The sequence below is a fragment of the Aspergillus uvarum genome, assembly GCF_003184745.1.
Source record: "Aspergillus uvarum CBS 121591 unplaced genomic scaffold BO82scaffold_23, whole genome shotgun sequence".
Lineage (NCBI taxonomy): Eukaryota > Fungi > Ascomycota > Eurotiomycetes > Eurotiales > Aspergillaceae > Aspergillus > Aspergillus uvarum.
Genome location: NW_020291320.1, coordinates 361,391 through 380,593, shown reverse-complemented (window position 1 = coordinate 380,593; position 19,203 = coordinate 361,391). Strand labels below are relative to the sequence as shown.

The 19,203-nt window shown below is 50.7% G+C and overlaps 9 protein-coding genes across 9 annotated transcripts; 6 read left to right on the top strand and 3 right to left on the bottom strand.

Annotated features, from left to right (window-relative positions):
- The first annotated feature begins 609 nt into the window (after positions 1-609).
- Positions 610-2,594, top strand: BO82DRAFT_353911 (putative hydrolase, alpha/beta fold family). The gene is made up of 6 exons (XM_025635083.1): positions 610-1,581; positions 1,637-1,797; positions 1,854-1,934; positions 1,989-2,112; positions 2,166-2,294; positions 2,342-2,594. Exons 1-6 carry the CDS (start codon positions 796-798, stop codon positions 2,525-2,527), a joined length of 1,467 nt encoding a protein of 488 aa, XP_025492560.1. The 5' UTR covers positions 610-795; the 3' UTR covers positions 2,528-2,594.
- A 27-nt stretch (positions 2,595-2,621) lies between these two features.
- Positions 2,622-3,540, bottom strand: loc1. Its single transcript, XM_025635082.1, has 3 exons — positions 3,175-3,540; positions 2,933-3,082; positions 2,622-2,861 (listed from the first exon to the last, which is right to left on the bottom strand). Exons 1-3 carry the CDS (start codon positions 3,463-3,465, stop codon positions 2,736-2,738), a joined length of 567 nt encoding a protein of 188 aa, XP_025492559.1. The 5' UTR covers positions 3,466-3,540; the 3' UTR covers positions 2,622-2,735.
- Positions 3,541-3,927: 387 nt separating this feature from the next.
- Positions 3,928-5,073, top strand: BO82DRAFT_309089 (putative NADH-ubiquinone oxidoreductase B14 subunit). Its single transcript, XM_025632340.1, has 4 exons — positions 3,928-4,019; positions 4,154-4,215; positions 4,444-4,590; positions 4,822-5,073. Exons 1-4 carry the CDS (start codon positions 3,977-3,979, stop codon positions 4,939-4,941), a joined length of 372 nt encoding a protein of 123 aa, XP_025492558.1. The 5' UTR covers positions 3,928-3,976; the 3' UTR covers positions 4,942-5,073.
- Positions 5,074-5,657: 584 nt separating this feature from the next.
- On the bottom strand, positions 5,658-6,729 carry BO82DRAFT_353906 (DNA-directed RNA polymerase core subunit RPC19). The gene is made up of 5 exons (XM_025635081.1): positions 6,555-6,729; positions 6,288-6,461; positions 6,117-6,208; positions 5,926-6,002; positions 5,658-5,824 (listed from the first exon to the last, which is right to left on the bottom strand). Exons 2-5 carry the CDS (start codon positions 6,396-6,398, stop codon positions 5,688-5,690), a joined length of 417 nt encoding a protein of 138 aa, XP_025492557.1. The 5' UTR covers positions 6,399-6,461; positions 6,555-6,729; the 3' UTR covers positions 5,658-5,687.
- Positions 6,730-10,578: 3,849 nt separating this feature from the next.
- On the top strand, positions 10,579-11,388 carry BO82DRAFT_66379 (uncharacterized protein). Its single transcript, XM_025641450.1, has one exon. The coding sequence runs from the start codon at positions 10,669-10,671 to the stop codon at positions 11,224-11,226; it is 558 nt and encodes a 185-aa protein (XP_025492556.1). The 5' UTR covers positions 10,579-10,668; the 3' UTR covers positions 11,227-11,388.
- A 1,108-nt stretch (positions 11,389-12,496) lies between these two features.
- On the top strand, positions 12,497-14,428 carry BO82DRAFT_66331 (uncharacterized protein). Its single transcript, XM_025641449.1, has 2 exons — positions 12,497-13,059; positions 13,115-14,428. The coding sequence occupies exons 1-2, from the start codon at positions 12,854-12,856 to the stop codon at positions 14,322-14,324; spliced, it is 1,416 nt and encodes a 471-aa protein (XP_025492555.1). The 5' UTR covers positions 12,497-12,853; the 3' UTR covers positions 14,325-14,428.
- BO82DRAFT_66316 (uncharacterized protein) lies at positions 14,429-15,075 on the top strand. Its single transcript, XM_025641447.1, has one exon. It carries the CDS (start codon positions 14,533-14,535, stop codon positions 14,992-14,994), a length of 462 nt encoding a protein of 153 aa, XP_025492554.1. The 5' UTR covers positions 14,429-14,532; the 3' UTR covers positions 14,995-15,075.
- Positions 15,076-16,356, bottom strand: rrp36 (putative pre-rRNA processing protein). The gene is made up of 2 exons (XM_025641448.1): positions 16,109-16,356; positions 15,076-16,050 (listed from the first exon to the last, which is right to left on the bottom strand). The coding sequence occupies exons 1-2, from the start codon at positions 16,286-16,288 to the stop codon at positions 15,157-15,159; spliced, it is 1,074 nt and encodes a 357-aa protein (XP_025492553.1). The 5' UTR covers positions 16,289-16,356; the 3' UTR covers positions 15,076-15,156.
- Positions 16,357-17,625: 1,269 nt separating this feature from the next.
- BO82DRAFT_260130 (NIF domain protein) lies at positions 17,626-18,291 on the top strand (the record flags this gene model as incomplete). Its single annotated transcript, XM_025630928.1, has 1 exon — positions 17,626-18,291. A coding segment is annotated over one exon (666 nt), but the record flags the coding sequence as incomplete, so codon positions are not given.
- Between the last annotated feature and the right edge of the window lie 912 nt (positions 18,292-19,203).

Here is a 19,203-nt window from a genome sequence, read left to right as displayed (position 1 = left end):
CAAGGCCGCATCGAACCAGAGGGGAATTCCGAATCCAAATCATGGTAAATTTCTGAGTGGGAAGCCACCCAACTGCGACCAGGCGCGGAGAGTCTATGATGCTATTCCACCGAACTCTATACTAAACTTCCGCATCCGGGCTGGCTTACCGGATCGAGAAGCTTAAAAGTGCCGAACCACCTGCAACCCTCACCCTGCCCGGTGAGAATGCTGCTGTGTCTCTAGAAATAGGAGAAGTAAGCTAGCAGCTCAATGTAGCACAGCCCACAGCCCACAGGGATTGGGGGGATGGGGGGATGGGGGGATGGGGGGATGGGGGGAATGACAGAAAAGAAGTGATGAGCAATGCGACTTGAGAGTAGATGGGGGGTTTGTCCAAATGACGTCTTCCTGCATTCCCTCATGATCTTCACTCAGAGTGACTAACTATACTGGGTTAGACAGCCTGAATAAGCAGCCGAGCTGACTGATCGGCACGATAAGGCCACTGATAAGATGAATGATTAGTGATGTTGCCCCTTTTGGCAATCAAGCCGAGGCTCTCGAAGAAAAAGAAGAAATTCATGTGAGGTGACGACAGCCTCTGGAATGCAAAGTCTACTTCCACAACTTGGAGAGGACTTGGAGAAGATTTTGTCAATTATCAATTATACAGGATTTGCAAGTGCAATCGCTACAAGTCTAGAGCGATCTTTCAGGCTTGGGTAAACGAACAACTCCCCCCCCCGTGGTTTACAGTTTACATTTCGCATGTTTCGCCGGTGCCTCGGAGTCTAGCCCCTTCTACCTTCCGTCATGTCGCCTGTTGACATCTCTCCCATTAGCGTCCTGAGCACATTATCGATCCCTCTTCTTTTCTCGGGTCTGCTAGCCATGGGCTTACTTTCCTGGGCTCGCCCACGTGGTCGGGTCTCCTTCTACAGCGCCAAAGACAATAACCTCATCTTGACCCGGAAAAATGGCAAGTCTGGTGCCAAGGAGCAAGTAGCGCTGGCAGATCTTTGTCGCACAGCCACACCAGCAACCTGTGATCTCAATCCATTCCTCTTCAATGGTCACCTTCAGACTGCCTGGACTGCAGTCAAGTATGATAGCGTTCCGGTTTACTACAAGAGATGGATGTTCGAGGCGGACAACCAGATGTTCGATGGGCATTTTGCCGTGGATTTCGTCGTAGATCCCTACGAGCCGTCCAAGAATGACCAGACCTCTGACCCAGAGAGAAAGTATACTCTGCCCGAGGGACTACCGGAGAGGACCTCATTCTTTACCGAGGATGAATTTACGGCGCTTCCATCGGACGATACCAAGCCTATGCTGGTTGTTCTGCACGGCCTGAGCGGCGGATCACATGAGGTATACCTGCGCCATGTGGTTGCGCCTCTGATCCAGGACAAATCGTGGGAAGCGTGCGTTATCAACTCCCGGGGCTGTTCGCAAACCAAGATTACCACCAATATACTCTACAATGCCCGCGCCACGTGGGATGTCCGTCAGGCCGTCAAATGGCTACGGAAGACATTCCCGAATCGGCCCCTTTTCGGAATCGGCTTCTCCTTGGGCGCAAACATCCTCACTAACGTGAGTCCTGAACACGTGCTTTCTCTGGGATCAGCAACTAATGCATTGGTTATAGTACCTTGGCGAAGAGGGGGATGCCTGCCAATTGAAAGCAGCCGTGCTTTGTGCTAGCCCCTGGAATTTGGAGGTCAGCTCGGAATACCTGAAGAGCAGCTTGCTGGGACTTCAGGTATACAGCAAGGTGATGGGATCGAGCATGAAGAAGCTTTTCGAGCAGTATGTGATGGGATCCCAACTCGTCTGTCAGCTATTACACCAACTAACGGTGCCAGACATGTGGAGTCGGTCGCCTTGAATCCACTGGTCAACGTCGAAGAAATCAGGAATGTTACTTATTTGCACGAATTCGACCGGTAATGGACTGTCCTGGGCAGACTTGCATTTCAACCGCTGACGCCATACTTTAGAGCGCTGCAATGCCCTGCATGGGGCTATCCTACTGAAGGTGCTTACTATCGAGATGCCTCTTCCATCGACTCTATGCTTGGCATTAAGATTCCTTTCTTCGTAATCCAGGCCGAAGATGACCCGGTAAGCTGCACCCCTGACATTCGAACTGCTTTCATGTGCTGACAGCCGAGTAGATTGCTTGCGCAAAGGCTCTGCCATATGGAGAAATTGCCAGAACCCCGTATGGTGTCATGGCGACCACCTCGTGGGGTGGGCATCTCGGCTGGTTCGAGTTTGGTGGTGACAGGTGGTTTGTTAAACCGGTACGTTGTTCGCCTTGACTTTTGTTCCAGCCTATTGACTATTCAAGGTGTCCAATTTCCTTAACCTCATGGCCAAGGAAGTGGATCACACCATTCCAGGCAAGGTTGAGCACCCCGATCGCCTACCGCCTTACATTGCGCGACCTGCGCAAGACAGCGATAAGACGCCTAAACCGCTTTTCGGCCCTGTGCGGCGCAAGCTAGATATCAAGATCGTGCCCTCTTCAGCCTAGAGACGCATCATGTGCGAGTACTTCTAGCGGATTCCGAGCGCCGCATACATCAGAAGTTGGGAGAGAGGGGGGGAGGGGGGGGGGGGTGGTTCATCATGAATGCATGCAATTGTTTTGGCAGGATATAGACCGTTGAAACGCCAGAGACCCATCTAGATACATAGACCTGATATAGACAGCATTACTTTTAAAAGAAAATGAAACAAAATCAAGCAAATGCGACGCTCTTTCTCTTGCCCTTTGATTTGGACGACTTGTCGGGTACGGAGGCCGCTTTGTCGGCTTTAGGGCCGCCCTTGTGCTTCTTATTGCGAATCGATTGTTTTACCTCTTCCTGTTCCCCGTATCCTTTGTTAGTAACATCCCAACACAAACACGTCTTTACCATGACCGCAAGATACGTACCAGCTTGTTCTTTTTCTCCGCGTGCCTGGCCTCAGCCTCCTTCCTCTTCGCCTCCCGGATCTCCTCCAATTGACGGGCCTTCATCAGCTTCGACTCGATCTGACCCTCCCGGTCGGCATTAACCATGGCAAGAATCGTCATCATTCCCTCCTGCAAGAACCGACCAAAGATCAGCAAAGAAGTCCAGTCTACAGTCCCTCCGATCCGATCACAGATCCCCGTGTATGGTAAGAATCACATACCGCATCGTCCACGAAAGTTTTGCCCTTCTTCTTGCCCCTGGGCTTCACCACACCAACGGGCGTGATCATGTTCAACTGAGGCAGGTCCAGCTCCTTCTCGGTGTACTCCCTCTTCTTCGTCTTCTTCAGCAGGCTGGATTCCGTGCGCGCTTTCGACTTGACTTCCTTGGGCGGCGGGCGCTTGACGTTCTTCTTGCTCACTTTCGTACCGGACGAGAGAGGCTTGCTCTTGGCGTCTCCCTTGGTCGAAGAAGGACCCTTGCCCTTGGCCGAGGACTTTGTCGGGGCCATCTTGGTCTTGATCTTATTTCTGGAAAAAAGAAAAAAAAAAAAAAAGATATAAGAACACCGGGGTGTTGATGCGGGTGGTGGGTAGAAAATTCGAAAAGGAAAAATGCGGGCGATGGGAACTTCCAAGTCCACAAAGACAATAGAGGCACAGGTTCCTTGAAATGACCTGCGTATATCTCCTTGACACAGAGACGAACGATCGAATCTTTGGAGAATTATTTCCACACGGTCCAAATGAATGAAGATCAGAAAACAATCCCCTCTGACCCCCAAGCTTTGCGCCCGCGAAAAAAGAACAATTTTTGAAAGAGGCAGGCGGTGAGGTGGGGACGGCGGCAACCTCCAGAACCAGACCCCCATTCGATCTCCTCCCAATCCCGTCAACGCTAAACTCTCAAGGCATTCCGTCCCGAGCAGAACAGAGAAACTTACCCACTCTCCTCTATCTCCTTGCCAAACCTCGGAGCCTCAAGGCTGTGCCCATCAATTGCCTCAATCCTCAATTGTCAAGATGACTATCAACCCTACGTTCCTCGCTCAGCGCACTCGCTCCTGTACGTGATATTACCAAACCACAAACCACCCTTCCTCCACCCTCCGATCCACCGGTGGTCCGGCGCCCTTAGAAATTGGCGCGACGTCAATGGCCGGAACTCACAAGCTGACCTTGAAAAAACCCCGTGTATAGCTGCCAACCTGGCCGAGGCGAAGCGTCGTGTTATCCGGTCCTACAGAGAATGGCTTAGAGCGGTTAGTCTTCGACACTCTTGGAATATTTGATTGCATTTCGGAATTGCTGCTTTTTATTGTTGTCGTCGTCTCTTGTCACCTTTGACTGGAGGGAGGGAGCTCTTTCGCCAGGACGCGCAGAAGAGCCTCGGGGGGGGGAACGCGAGACGAGCAACTTTACCACGAGAACATACTCAAGATCAAACCCCCGAGCTGACAATTGACATGATGTGATGTGTCTTCGATTAGTCCCCCGAGATCCAGACTATGTACTCCCTGGACATGCCCGTTTCCGCTATCCGGACGAAGATTCGCCAGGAGTTCGAGAAGCACCGTTACGTCAGCCAATTGAATGTGATCGACGTGCTGTTGTACCAGAGCCACGCCGAATTCCAGGTGAGTTGGGCCTTTGCTGTCTTTTCTATGTGGTCAATGCGATAGGATATGTGGGTTTGGGGTTGGCGGTTTGGGGTTTATGCGGCATGTTAAAATTGAATCGGAGAGCTTGAATAGCTCATCACTTCCATGCAATATACAATCACTCCCACCCCTCCCCACTCCACGACTCCGGCACATCGCACCAAATACACCAATGACCAGACCAACTAATATTGAGCTTCATGACAGGAAACCCTCAACTACTGGAAGCAGCTGTCGCACGTGATGAAGTACTTCCGGCCGGAGGAGGAGCCCGGTGCTCGCCTCCCCCCCAACTTCATCTCCGGCTTCTTGGAAGGCCGCAATTGATTTCATGTTTCCCTTTTTTTTTCTTCAAATTATCCCGCAGCATTGAAAGTGTTTTTTTTTATCTTGTATTCCTTCTAGTTATGAGAACAACCCTGGGCTTAGACTCGTGAGCTGATAGATCCGGGTAGAGGGTATGAGTGTGCGCTCCATGTAAATATGTGTTGTTGCTAGATTCAGCAATGGACTCGTGTCTCACGAGGGGTAGGATCGTTCTGTGTGTCGCTTGTCCGGGTTGAGCAGTGGAGGTGCTCTTCACATGACGTAAGATCCATTAAGACAGTAATGCTTGATCAAGCATGCCATGTTACCTGCCACATGCTTGACTCTGAATTGGTCAACTTCTACAAGTACAAGCGTGAGAGAGAAGAGGTATATCAAGAAGGGCGGCCAAGAAGCTACATACCATTTGCACCATGCACTACCACATAGAGTCCAGGCCGGATACCGCTTGATCAACATAGACAGCAAGCTCAATCCACATTGACTCGTCCTTACTAACTTATACGCAGTCCCTTAACCTCAAGCACCCCGAACCCACTCATGGTAAACTAGGTGCTATGTACCGTCCAAGCCAGAAAACACACCGCTCAATGTACACACAGTAAAAGGCTCGATCAAGTAGAAAATGTTGGGTCATTATGACAACCGAAATCGAAACTTTTCTCTAAATACAACGCCAAGATGAAGACCAAGTGATTTCAAAAGAAGAAAAAAAAAAGAACACTAGAAAACAGAACGAAGAGAACCTACGACTCCATCCGATCCACCTTGGACGACGCATTGAACTCATCGCGCGCAACAGTGAACTTGTCCGTGACAACATCGCACAGGTCCATCAGGGTATCCAGACCCTTCTCCAGGGCTTCGACGGCCGTTGTTGAATCTGGACTACCTGTTAGTTTTCTTCTCCCCATTTGCAGTACAACGCCGAATTGGCCCGATCCCTTGAATGGAGGTAAAAGGCGCGGGGAGAGAGATGCATACCATAAGTCTGAATTCTCAGGTTCATCTTTGTCTCTGAAGGGTGGGGGATGGTATAACCACAGAATTCAACTTGAGGGCTGGTTTTCAAATGTTAGCGAGATTCCATCCATTTACATTCCCTCGCCTAGAGTCCCCAAGACCAGATCAAGGAACAGATCCAGGATGGGTGGGTGGGATCAAGTGGATCTCACTTCTTCATGATCGCGTATCGTAGCGCATTACCCAGGGTGTGTCCCTCTCCGTCGAATTGGAATGATGCGGCGGTTTCGGTGGCTCCGGGTAACTTTTCACAGGATGAGTTAAGATATTGGGGTGGTATGGTATCAGAGGCTGGAGTGAAAAGAGGTAAGGGTGAGGCGTACGACGACGATGCGCTTATCTTCCAACTCGAGGACGTCGTCCTGCTCGTGCTGCTGCTCCGGGGCGGCGTCCATCATGGACTGGTCGTTTTCTTGGTCGACGGAGCCGGGCATTGTGATTTCGAGGTGGGACGGGAATGTGACTGGTGGAGTTTGGGTGAAGCTGAGGGGGTATTACTGGAGGGATTGTTAGATATTAAATCGTCGACAGGAATGAGAGGGTGGTCTGGGTTGCGCTGCTGCTTTAAAGGGCTGAGTTGATAGACATACCTCTCTCTCTCTTTCTGGGTAGAGGTGAAGCGGGGTATGGAAAGTGGGTTGTGCGCGTGGGAAGTGGGAGGTTGCACCAGATGTCAGAGACTATCACGGAGAAAGCCCTAGTAGCAAGAAGAAGCAGGCAGGACTAACGGTCACAAGGAATCAAGAAATTGCTAGGAGGATGTGCTATTGCGATGGCTATCGGCGCGGCGGAGAGAAAAATGCAAAAAATCGGTTTTATCGATGGTTGACCGCCTTGGGATGGGAGGGATGTTGCATCACCGCCTTCCGTGTTCGTAAAGCTTATTCGCGATTCGGATGAGAGAGCTATGCTCTTGTTTTGAAGGAATCTATGTTCTATGACAACGGTCTAGGGTGCTTGTAATGGTGATGGAGCTTCGCCAACTATCAATGACTGTTGTATTGCTATTGATCTGGATGATGGGGCATGAGCTCAGAGACTAGGCTTTCCCTTCCGCGCTTGATTATCGTGTCATTGCAGAAGATGTGAATTGCGGAGTAAGTCAATGAATCATCGCCTGAGGATGATGAATCCTGTAAGAGGTCATGCTCTGAGTAAACATACTTTTGTGGTTGTGGGATGGATTATTACTCCTAAATCATGCAGGTCTTGCCTGGCAATTACACATTTTGAGAAAAACCATGCTGTAGCATACTAACACAAGTTGAACAGGTTAAACAGGATCTTAACATCGCAGCGAGCTGCAGATAGCTGGGGTGCGTAGAACATCAATTGACACAGTGACTTCGAGCCTGGAAGCGACGGATGAAGACAGTCAGAATGCCCTTGCCAAGTAAACAATTGCTATAATACAGAGCAGTTGGCCAATGATTTGATTCTGACCGTTCAAAATTGAATGATACTATTCTTGACAGCTTCTTATTGGGATCGGCCAGGAACCATACCGCTTGACTCAGACCACCCTGCCCACTGTCCACATGGGAGGATTAATATTAGCAACAGGACCGTGCAGACGGGCGACGTTGGGACTAGAATCTGCGCGGCGCAAATGCGAACGGAAAGCCTCGTGTTGATAACATCAACCGGCCGTGCAAGAATGGAAAGACCGGGTGATTTGATATTAAAGGGAGCTCTATTTGTTGCCGTGCTCAAGGAGCAATTGGTAAGGTAAAGAAAGGGGTCCGTCGTATATATGCATGGAATTGACGCACACTTGCCCAGAAGCACGGCATCAATGCAGGATAACCGGTTTTGGTATTGCTTGGCGACGGTTTCAGTTCTCGAGCATGTTTAGAACCTGTACTGTACCCGTGCTTCAGTGAAGAGAAAAGTATCATGTCTCGACAGTATATGAAATTGGAACAGTACTGCGTAGTAAATTTTGAATGTTGGTACCGAGATCGACCTGGATAATGAACTTCTGACGTTTCAACGAGCCAACAGCCGACGGAGAAGAAATTTGGTTGGCCACACGCAGTGTGTGTCTCATGAGCGAGCCGACGACTGTATTCAAACTTCAATCAACCCCTCATTCTCCAAGCAAAATGAAACAAGCATCATTCCGAAGACGAGGATGTCCCACGGCACGCCAAAGCTACTATCGATAAGTTAGCGAGTTTCCTTTCCCTGAGACGGGAGAGGATTGGACGGGGGATGCGACTCGACCCATACTCCTTACCGGGAAGTGGTTTCTTGACCTGATTTGCAAGGTGGACAAGACACGTGGGACCCGCCCCATACTAATTTGTGTGATCCGCAGGTACAGTACTCCATCGAGTTCATCCAGGCTTTGGATGATGCTGAACATTCATGGCCCTTGATACTTTTGATAACAATGTACCGGTACAGTCGCTTGATGTCACTCCATGATTGGCTATCATACTCGGAGTTTAGTAAATGACCTTCATCGCACGTCCAACGGACTACTAGGTACGGATGACCAATTTGTCCCGGCAGTTGTGAGAAAGTGGCCCCATCATCATTTCGCCCCTCTCTCCTTCTCCGTGCATCACGGAAATGAGGGGTGGAGCAATAATCAAGATGTGCTACACTATTTCCCGTGAGATTGAATTGATACGCTCCGACGGATAGTTTCAGGCAACATCAGTTGCACCATTGCCAGAATAAAAACAAAAACAAAAACCAAACAATGATTCAGTAGATTCAATAGATAGAAAGGAAGAAGGGGAGGGGTTGGCTCGGTTCCATGCAAATGCTCATCCTCTGTTTCGACTCAGCATCTGCTGGGGGGAAAAGGGTCCATTCTATGTATCTTGTTCGTTCTTTTCCGTACTCCGTACAACAACCCCCGAAATCGTCCCGGGAGTCACTTAGTGGTGTTTGTCCCCCCGAGCCCAATTGCAACGGTAACAGGGGTTGATTGATCCATTGCAGTAGTTCTTATAGTTCGCTGCATGTCTAGCATTGGTGCATGATCCCACCAGTAGGCAGGAAACCTTCTCCCACCACCGGAGTCGACCCATTAATCTCTTCATGATTAGCATGAAAATGCAAATCAGTGCTAATCAAGAACAATTTCAGAGTACAGTACTAGATCAATGGTGTTGTCTGGCTCTGGACTCACTTTGGATCCTATACTAATTTCGCTTCGCACTAGATCCTAAAGAGGTGATCATATCTCGTCTCGACACACCGAACCACTCCAGTAACTCAATCAATTAATTTAAAATTTGATTGCCGCGTTCCTTAGACCTGCGCTATTTGAACGAGACAGTATCGCAGTTTTCTATTGCAGGAAGCGAGCTAATCGCAGTGACAGGCTTGAAGCTGGTCCGTGTCTTGAACCGTTTCCAAATCGGGTTATATGCTTGGTGAGAATCTCCGAATAGTGTCCACGAGCTATACATATTGCACTCGGAGCGGAATATAACAGACTCGTGCGAGATCGCCGGTCGACCCGGGAGGGTGACAGGCTCGTTCTAGACAATGGTTGTTGCGGTTGGGGGCAACAAGGGCTTAATCCTCTCATAGATTAGATGATCCCCTGCATGCAACAGTCCCGAGTCAGTTTCTCACCCTCCCTGTTCTGAATTCATCTCAATTCTATAATTTATCTCAGTTGGAGAGAATTCATGAGCGCAGCGGCTATCGGCCATAAACATGGGTGGATATGCCTAGACAATACGGAAAGCAACGCATACATAAAGTCTGGATCAGGCTCTTTTTCTACGCAATGACACACACCCTCCTACGTACTCAAGTATTATTTGTGTCTTGTTCAGATGGTCATCCAGTTGTGGTCGATTGACAGTTCGACCCGCTTCGGGTCATGACAAGGACAAGAGCTGATCGCGGGATGATCGATCGATGCACCGTGGAAAAAAAAAAAAGGCTGGCGTTCATGAGCAACCCCTAGCCACCTGTTTCTGGCTTATTGTTTGTGCAGTTTCGTAGGGTCAAGAGGAAGCGAACGTGGGGAAATGTGAGATGTCAAGTTCGGATAAATTCCCTGGGTTGAATAGAACCCCATTATTATCTGTTCTGCTGCTGCTGCTGCTGCTGCCACCATCCAAATTTGAAAATCAGAGGAGAGGAGGCTGAGGGGGGGCCATGACCCATCCATCTGACAGAAAGTGGGCTCGGTTGGGGCCAGGGCCAGGGGACACTAACTCACTATTGTTTCCACCAGTTTGGCGCCAGTAGGTTTTGGTGATGGTGAGGGAGGCTGGCGTCGCAGGTGGTCTGGGTTTGCCACCCAGGGGGTGGAGAGGGTAGAGGACGGAGGTGGGAGGGAGGGATTTCCAACTGGGTCATGGTTCGTGGCCGTGATGAAGCTCGGATGCTCGTTCCCTTGACTGTTTTCAGACTTTCAGGTATGTTTTGTGCAGTAGTCAGGACAAAGAAGAGAACTCAGATAGTACTGTACTTTTGTGACTGTGTATGACACTTGTTAGCTCAGGAATGAACAATACTCTGTAGCATAAGCAGCAGTGTCAGCTGTTCTCTACTGTAGTTCCCAGTTTATCAGCAGTTCTCTTGTTCATTCAGGTCGGAAGCCGGATGGGAGGGGGAGGGGTCGCACTAGGTTGTTTGGTTGGTTGGGTTGGTTGGTTACTTGACTGCTAAGGCAGTTAGTCCGTGGGGTTAGTCAGCGTTTCGCTGATAGTCACCTAGCTATGCTGTATGTGCTGTACCTGGCCATCATTTATTCATTTGAGTCTACCGATACATTTCTTCATATTCTCGGTCAGTGTCTATGACAGCATCGAACTGTCTCCCAGTACCTGTTTACTGACCCAACTACTTTATATATACACTGATATACATAAGTCCAAAAAATCCAGAGTGAAAGGTCCCGAGGGTGTCCTCCTTCTAGCGACAAACCTAAGTGATTACTGCCAATTGTCACAAGTGTGTCACATCTTCGGCGACAAGCCCTGGGCGGAAACAAACCATGTCTCAGCCGGTGCCAATCAGATGAAATCCTCTCCACTTGGTCTGAGCATCCAGGAGGGATTATTAGGAATTATCCCCGTTCATCAATGGCTACTTGCCTTCACTGCTTACCATTCTGGATGCCTCTCAGCCGATTTTTTCTCTGTGTTTTATTCCTCCTCCTTCCTCTGCTTCCCCCTCCTCTCTCTCTTTGCTGTTCATAGAAATGAGATAGATAGATTGTTACATAGTGTCGGACCCGATAAAGCTCATTCATGCTGGAGAGCTTTAGTGTCTGTTGTATGAGCAGCATGAGTACATGTATGCAACCGATCTTCAAACCACGCCTGAATCGGATTCTACTACTTCCCCCACATCCATTCGAGTGCCTCGTCGCTCCAATTTCAGCCCAATTCCCACTCCCTCGTTTGATACTGATGATGATTGAGATTATTCCCTTTATACTCTAGCCTATCTTTGACTTTTTTTTTTTCTTTTTTTTTTCTTTTTCCCTTTTTTGACCCTTCGTCAGATTCATCTAGGAAGTTTTGTTCAATTTAATTGAGATTTCTTCTTTAGATTGGATCCAGATGCAAGCTCTGATTGATGAGGACGGGGTGATGAATTGTACTATGTACCTTTTTTGAGTACGGTCTTCTGTAGTGTAGTTTCCAGTTCTTTATGCCACCGTCTCATCGAGATTGACTCGGCCCTGTTTTCTTTTCTCCCCTCCACTCACTCACTCCTCTTTCCCCCCTCCCTCTCCCTCCCTCCTCCTCCTCCACCCCCCAAAAGTCAAACATACATCCTTATTAATTAGTGCCACTCCATAACTACATACAATAATTTCTCGGCCTGCTTTCTGTTGTCTTTCATTTTTGAATTCTTCTTCCTTCTTCTTCTTCTTCTTCTTCTTCTTCTTCTTCTCCTCCTCCTTCCTCTTCCTCTCTTCGTCTTCTTTCCCTTTTCTTCTCATTTGACCCAATCCTTTGTTGCAGGCAGATAGATCTGGTTGACTTGCATTGTTCTGTCTTTTGCGGGCCAAGTTCACCGATATCATATCCATCTCCATTGATTCGAGCCAACAGTTCTCACATTGGGGGCCAGACCGGATGGGATTCTCTGACCGACCTCTAACCGTTGTCACACTGCCGCCAGCCCAGCCAGCTTTAGTTAACCGCCTCTCCCAATAACTCTTTGACCACTCCAATCTATCCATTCTCCTACTTCTCTCTCCCACCACCTACCACTATCTACCTACTTGCCTATTCTATCTACCTACCTCCCTACCCTACTACCTTAACCACCCTCACTCATCTTTCTGTTTGAGCGCAATTTGGGTCAGGGTGCCACATCGGCCGCCGCCGCCGCCGGCTTTCTTCTCTTCTCCTCTTCCCTACCTCCTCCTTCCCTTCATCTCTAATCCATTCTCCCTCTTCGTCCTCCCTCCTCTGTGCTGGTCGTTCCTTGTTTGGGCTGGACCCGTCCGTTCTTCTCTTTCCTCTTCCTCCGGAGCTTATTTACCGACCAAAGTACCTCCTCGTCCCTCCACTACGCTACGCTACACCACGCCACGCACGCTTTCCATCACCCTACGAATCGTCCACCCGATTAGCCGCCGACGCTCCCCGAGCTCGCTGACCGCGCGCTCCCCTTTGCTCAACATCGTTCCTCAATTTGATACCACACAACAATACCTATCATAAAAATAATTTGAATCTCCGGCCAGTTAAGCTGTGAGACCTAGCGTGGCACAGGCTTCAAACCGTATATATACACAGTGGCTGTGTGAGACAGCACCCGAGAGGGTATCTGTTCAGTTCGAGATTGGATCGGCGTGAAAGCTATTTCTGCTGTCGACAGCTTTGCCAAGGAGTCGCACTTGCTTCGACCTTCTGCGTCTCATTTCGCCCGGTCACCTTTCTTCATCAGTATGTCCACCGCGGTTGCGCCAGTCCAGGCTGCTCCGCTCACCTCGCCGCGCATGACCCGTGACTTGAGTCCGAAGAATTGCCCAACACTGGCACCCGCGACTTCGAATAATCAGAACAGCACTACGCCGCCTCGGTTGTCTGGACCGTCACGGGATGGCTCGTTGACTCAAACATCACCCGCAGGAAGGAAGCCGACCTCCCCATCGTGAGTATTTGACGTCAAGTGCGTATGTCGCCCGAGTGTGCTAATAATCAGCTAGGTCGCAAAACGGAATAAACTCTTCGAAAGTCATAGTTAAGAAGGAGCCACCCTCGTCGCCCGCAATGCAGTCCCATACTCGACCTCGTCCCCGACGATTGGATCTCTCCACTAGCCTCCCTACCTCGGGAGGGTTGTCTGCCCGGGCTCCAGGCGGTCCGATGACTGCCCGAGATGGCCTCAATATGCAGAACGTCGGAATCGCGTGCTTGTCGCCGGGCTTCCAAACCCACGACCCAGTCATGAGGGAGCAACTCCAACGGAGTTTGTCAGTCCGTGATCAGCAGAGATCCATCATCGAATCGCGTCTACAGAAATCGGCCAAGGATGATGGGCCAGAGGGAATCAAACCATCGGACTCGTTTGGTTTGCCCAAGACAGCTGCCTCGAAGCGGAGACCACCGGGATTGTCCATCGTACCTCCATCGGCAGCTCAATTCGCAAATGAGCGTGTGATCCAATCCGCACCACTGAACCAGACATTTACAGGCCGCCATGAGCCACAGCCATTGACCCGCCATATCGTCAACCAGAGTCCTACTCTGGGGTCCACGTCTCATATTCACCATGTTCCTGCCACCCAAACGAACAACCGCCTTCCACCACTCTCGGATGTGTTTGGATCGGACGCTCTAGGCGGCCGCGAAAGGGAAATCAACAGGGGACCTTTCTACCCCGGCGCATCCGGTGCCAGCTCATCCCAGTCAAACAACTTACCGCCCATCCCGTCTCCCAGGATGTCCCGTGAATCCGCTCAAATCCCCAAGCGGCCAAGAGAGTATCGCTCTGCCGAAGAAGCTGTCCAGGAGATGTCGGGTGGTCGGGAAGAGCTTCTGCCTCGCATTGTGCACTACGGCGGCCACCAACCGCCAACTCCACCGTCTCCGCGGATTGCTAATGGTCCCCCCAAATCTGGCGCACCTCACCCGGAGATTACGCCGGCGACAAATGTGCAAGCGCAGCCAGCTCTGTATCATTTGGAAAGATCTGCCCGTCGCCGCTCTCGAAATGAGTACGAGCATGAGCATGGCAGTCCTCCACTCGGCCATGGTCCCGAGCAACTCTATCGCCCGAACCCAGCTCTGGCTTCTGGCGCAAGTACCAGCCGTGGTCCATTTGGTGCCGGTAGAGACTCGCCCGAAACCCAGAGAAAGAAGAAGGAAGAGTTTCTCAGTCTTTGCGCCCGAGCATGGGATCTATTCCATTCTTGAAAGACTAGTGCGTCGTCTCTGCATCCTATCACCTGAAGGGTGGCTTCGCCCAGTCGCCAGGGCCACCGGCCTTTATGAGCCACATAACATAGCACGTACTTGTTGGCCGGGCAGTTCGGCTACACCTCCGGCGGAAGCCTTACACCCAGGTGGGGATCTGTCCTCAGTCACGTGTGGGAACATGTTTTGAGAACTCTGCGTTCTCGGCATGATGAATATGCATACTATGACCATTTCTATGAACATGCATGATCAGTTGCTCCTAGACCGGAAGGAGAACTGGATTACTTCCAGCATCTTGAGTTATCTTCTTCGCTGCATCCTATACCACACCGCAGACAGCATTTCAAGTTGTCATCATTGTCAAAGTTTCTGCTCTATCTCATTCACGATTCCGTTCTGCATGCACTCATTTCATCACCTACATCTAAGCTTGTGGGATTCACTGGCTATGAGGCGTTTATTGGCAGGTTGTGTTGGTCTCAGAACCATGTCTATATCGTTAGGGACTTCATCTTTTGGTGATCCGTGTTGTGTCTATGATTGCTCTTTCCTCTACTCGATGTTCATATTTGCGATACCAATGCTCTGTTCGTTTTCTTCTTCACCAAGTCTTATTGGACATTTCACTCTTCTCTCATTCTTATTCTTACCCCGATACTCACGATAATACTTTGGTTGCTATGCTGGGCCGAAAACATTGAAGCCGGCGAAACACGGTAATTCTGGATAATGATAGGTAATACCATGATGGGTATACTGGTATGTGGTCTGCATAATTATGTACACAAATGAGGTCCTCTATGAGCGATAGCAAAAGACGCAATTCACATTAAGCAAGCCGGCGACGCTTGAAACCCCCTCCGTGGTCTCTGGGTGCATCGTCGTCGGCCAAAGCTCGACGCTCCATAGGCATTTCTTTCCTTTCTTTCGCTGCGGTCTTCTTCCGTCTCCTTTCAAGTGCCTTTGTGCGGTCTTTGGAGTTCATATTCTCGTACTTCTGAAGCAGAACCTGCTTCTTAAGCTCCGACTTCTTCATGTAGTACGGGGTGCTCTTCTTTCCTTCGCGGATGAGCTGCTTCTCCTTCTTCTTGTGGTCGGCCAAAATATCCCTCTCTCGCTTTCTGTTCTCCATTGCGCGGAGTCGATCCTGGGTTGATCGAATCTCTCGCTTCAAGGCTTCCTTCTGTGCAGGATTCTTCGTCTTGGCGTACTGTGCCTTCAGGTCCTTGAGCTCATCTGCACGGTATTCGTCGAGGAAGGCATAGGCGTCCTTGACACCCTGAGTATTGCCCCGACCACCCTGGCTGGTCACCGTCGGGTCAAAGCGTGGATCTCGGGATTTGGGTATGCTCGGGGGCTCGACGACCGTGCGCTTGCGAGAAACGGCGTACTTGGAAGACTGCACCATAGGCGCGTGTTTGGAAGAGCGAGAAGGCTTCTCCGAATCTTTCGACTTAGGTAATGCTTGCCGTTTCTGCTCCCGGGCTTCGCGGATCTGCGCTCGAATATCGTCGAGGGGCGACGGAGCTGCGTTGGCTTCATCTGTACTCCGGGCGGCCTTTGCGGCACGTTTCGCTTTCGGACCTAGGGATGCTTGCGCTTTGGCTAGCGCGCCAAATGAAATGTTACCAATAGAGGCCTGGACGTCATCCTCGGGTGCATCATCGTCGCTCTCGCCATCGTCTGAACCGTCATCATCTGCAGCATCGGAAACTTCGTCTGACTGCGTCATGAGTCAGCTCTCTATTGGGCTTGCATGATACAGCGTTGAGAATACCAACCAGAGCATCATTGTCGACATCGTCCTTATTGAGAGAACCGTCGCTGGCATTATCGGAGTCCGAGTGGTCCGATGGCGCAAGGTCACTAGCCTCCTCGGAACCGGAACCATCTGAGTAAACCCCTTCGTCTTCCTCGGGGAGCGCCCGCACCCGGCGATTGAGAAGATCTGATATGGCCATTTTGGTTTGTGCGATGAATCAAGAAATGAGTATTGGTGATAAGAAAATCCAATTTTTGCCGTATGGCGTATGGCGGTGAGATGCGATGCGGAGCAGGAAAAAAAAAATGGCCCCAATTCTGCCGAAATCAGGGGCGGTCGCCGAGGCGGCTCGTCGTTGATTGGGCGTGTGGGGAAATTGATCGCGATTTTTCCCCTGGTCCGTCCGCATTGCGATTGATCGCTCCTCCGCCCATCGCTGGCCACTCTGCACTTCGCTCGCTCGCTCGCTCGCTCTCCTTGGCCATATTTGCTTTCACTGCAGTCGCTACTGTGCCCATGCAAGTCATTTACAAACATCTCCATGCTAGCCCCAAGGCCAGCTCTCTCTGAATACGCCAAGCTCGATCGAATGTTTCGAAGCGGGGCCGTTTGTGTATGCATGGCCTGACAGACATTATCCGTTTCACTTCTCTCGCTGACGGCGTCGTACAGACTTCGCAACCCAATCTCATTCTCACTTCTCGAGTCCGGCTATCATATCACCCGAGATCCTATCATCGTTCATATCCATCGTATCAGGCTCGTGATAGCACATTGCGCTCAGAAATGGGGACTGAAGGTGGCTTCGAGCGCCGCTCTAACGGGACTGGTAGGGGTGGTCCTAACAAGCCCAACAACAATGGCAATCCCAACAACCCGGATCCCTGGAGACCCTACCATGGTCGTTGGAGCTCGAAGACTACACATGCAGACCAACCCGGCACGCAAACACCAGGTAACACATCGCAAGATCGACCACGAAGAAACGGCCCACGAAGAAACAATAGACCAGCCGATAGACGACCAAAGCAACGCCATGGAGCGATCGCGCCACCTCATGGGGCTGCGACATTGCAGTCACCTCAGGGACAGGCCGCGACAAGCCATGCAGGTTCCATGGGCAATGTCAATAGCACGAATCCGCCTTTCGCTTTTCCACCTGCACCAGGTGTCATGAATGCAAATGGCAGTGCAATCCCTCCACCGCCGTTTCTGATGCCGAATGTACCGAACGCACAGAATTTCTTCACACAAAATATGCCAGACCAACGACCACTCTTGCCACAAAACACGTCTTTTCAGCCGCAGCAACAGTTCACACCCATGTTCAATCCTTCCTCATACCCTTCATTTGGGATCCCGGAATCGTGGAATGATTTCACAAAGTTTACGAGCCAGCTACTACCCATGCCGCCTCCCCCCCTGATGAACATGGGATTGCCGAACCCATTATTAGCGATGCCAATGCTCGACCCCTTCGCCTTTCGTACACCTTTCACACCGGAATCAGCCCCTAGCCAGGAGCAGCCGCAACTGCCGAATAAACGTCGATCCCCATCTTGCGAGCCACTAGAACCTCCATCTCCCACGGCAGAATATCTCCAGCAATCATCTCTTCCACCGAAGCGAAACTGTTCTTCGAAACCCCTCCTCGTCATCCTTGACTTGAATGGCACGCTTGTCCACCGCAAACATCGCAAGTTTCCACCCTCTTTCGTAGAACGCGCCGGCTTGAAGGGTTTCCGCCAGATTCTTCTAGGAAAGTACAAGGTCATGGTCTGGTCGAGCTCGCAACCCTTCACGGTCCAAAACCTCTGCCACAGAATCTTCCCGGGCAAGACCCGAAAAGAGCTCGTCGCCGAATGGGGCCGCGACAAGTTCCCGCTCACGGGTTCGCAGTACCGATCCAAAACCCAGGTCTACAAGACTTTGAATACAGTCTGGCACGATCCGTCGATCCAGGCGTCATATCCCAGGTTCCGCGAGAAGAAATGGCAACCGACGAAGACACAGGCGTGGGATCAAACAAACACTATTCTCATCGACGACAGCAAGCTCAAAGCCATCTCGGAGCCGTACAACATCCTGGAAATCCCCGAATTCACGGGCGACCGGGGTCCCGGCGACAACCAAACCCTCACCAAAGTGCTGCAGCTACTGGAGGAACTGTCCAAGTATGACGATGTCAGCCAGGCGCTGCACCTCTGGAGCACGACCCTGGAGGAGACCGGGAAGACGTGCATCCTCGATATCTTGGACACCCTCCCGCGAGGCCCCCTGCCACAGACTCCCATACCCCTGGCACCCGGGGCGACCCGCGACGAGGTTGCAGAAACCCGCGCCGAGCGTCGCCGAGCCCGCAAGCAGGAGAAGAAAGCCGCTCGAGCTACTGCGGCGGCCATCTCGACTTTCTTCACAGCCCAAGCCCCAGTCCAAGCTCCAATAGCCCCAGCTCCGGTTCGCTCCCCGTCCCCCGCCACATCCCTCGACTCGGTGCACCACTCCCTCTCTCCGGATCCATCCGTCCGGTCCGAGACTCAAAACGATCTTCTCGATAAACTAGAGGCATCGCTCGATCGTCACGATTAAATGAATTGCTTTCCTGTCCTCGGAAGGCAGGCGGAGTGTTGTTTGCACGGCTCATCCTTTCATTAAAAGCAGATGGTATATAATGGCCGTTTCCGCTCTTGTCCTGTCATCTATCTGTATGTGTATTTGAGAAAAGATATAGCGCGGTGTCCTGGAGTGTATGTGTGTGTGCCATTTGTCTGCTAACTTTGTTTCACCAGTTTGATGTAAACTATGCTTGATAACTACATAGAGAAGTGCATGGGAACCCAATTGATCTTCATCTCATCTGCCTGGCTTGCAGATGCATACTCAGTGGATTTTCTTCCGGATGATCTAGTCTAGTACCTATATATTCGACCACTTCCTCGGGTAGAGCGCGTAATTACCGATCATTAGTGTGGTTTCTTTTTCTGTCGATGGAGTTTATACATTTTTTTTTGTACACTCGTCCGACGGCGGCGAAAGAACAAAAGTCAGTCAGATGTGGCCGGGAGCACTGGTCAATAGAAAGAGTATGCCCCTTCCCTGCGCGACTGGTGCGCC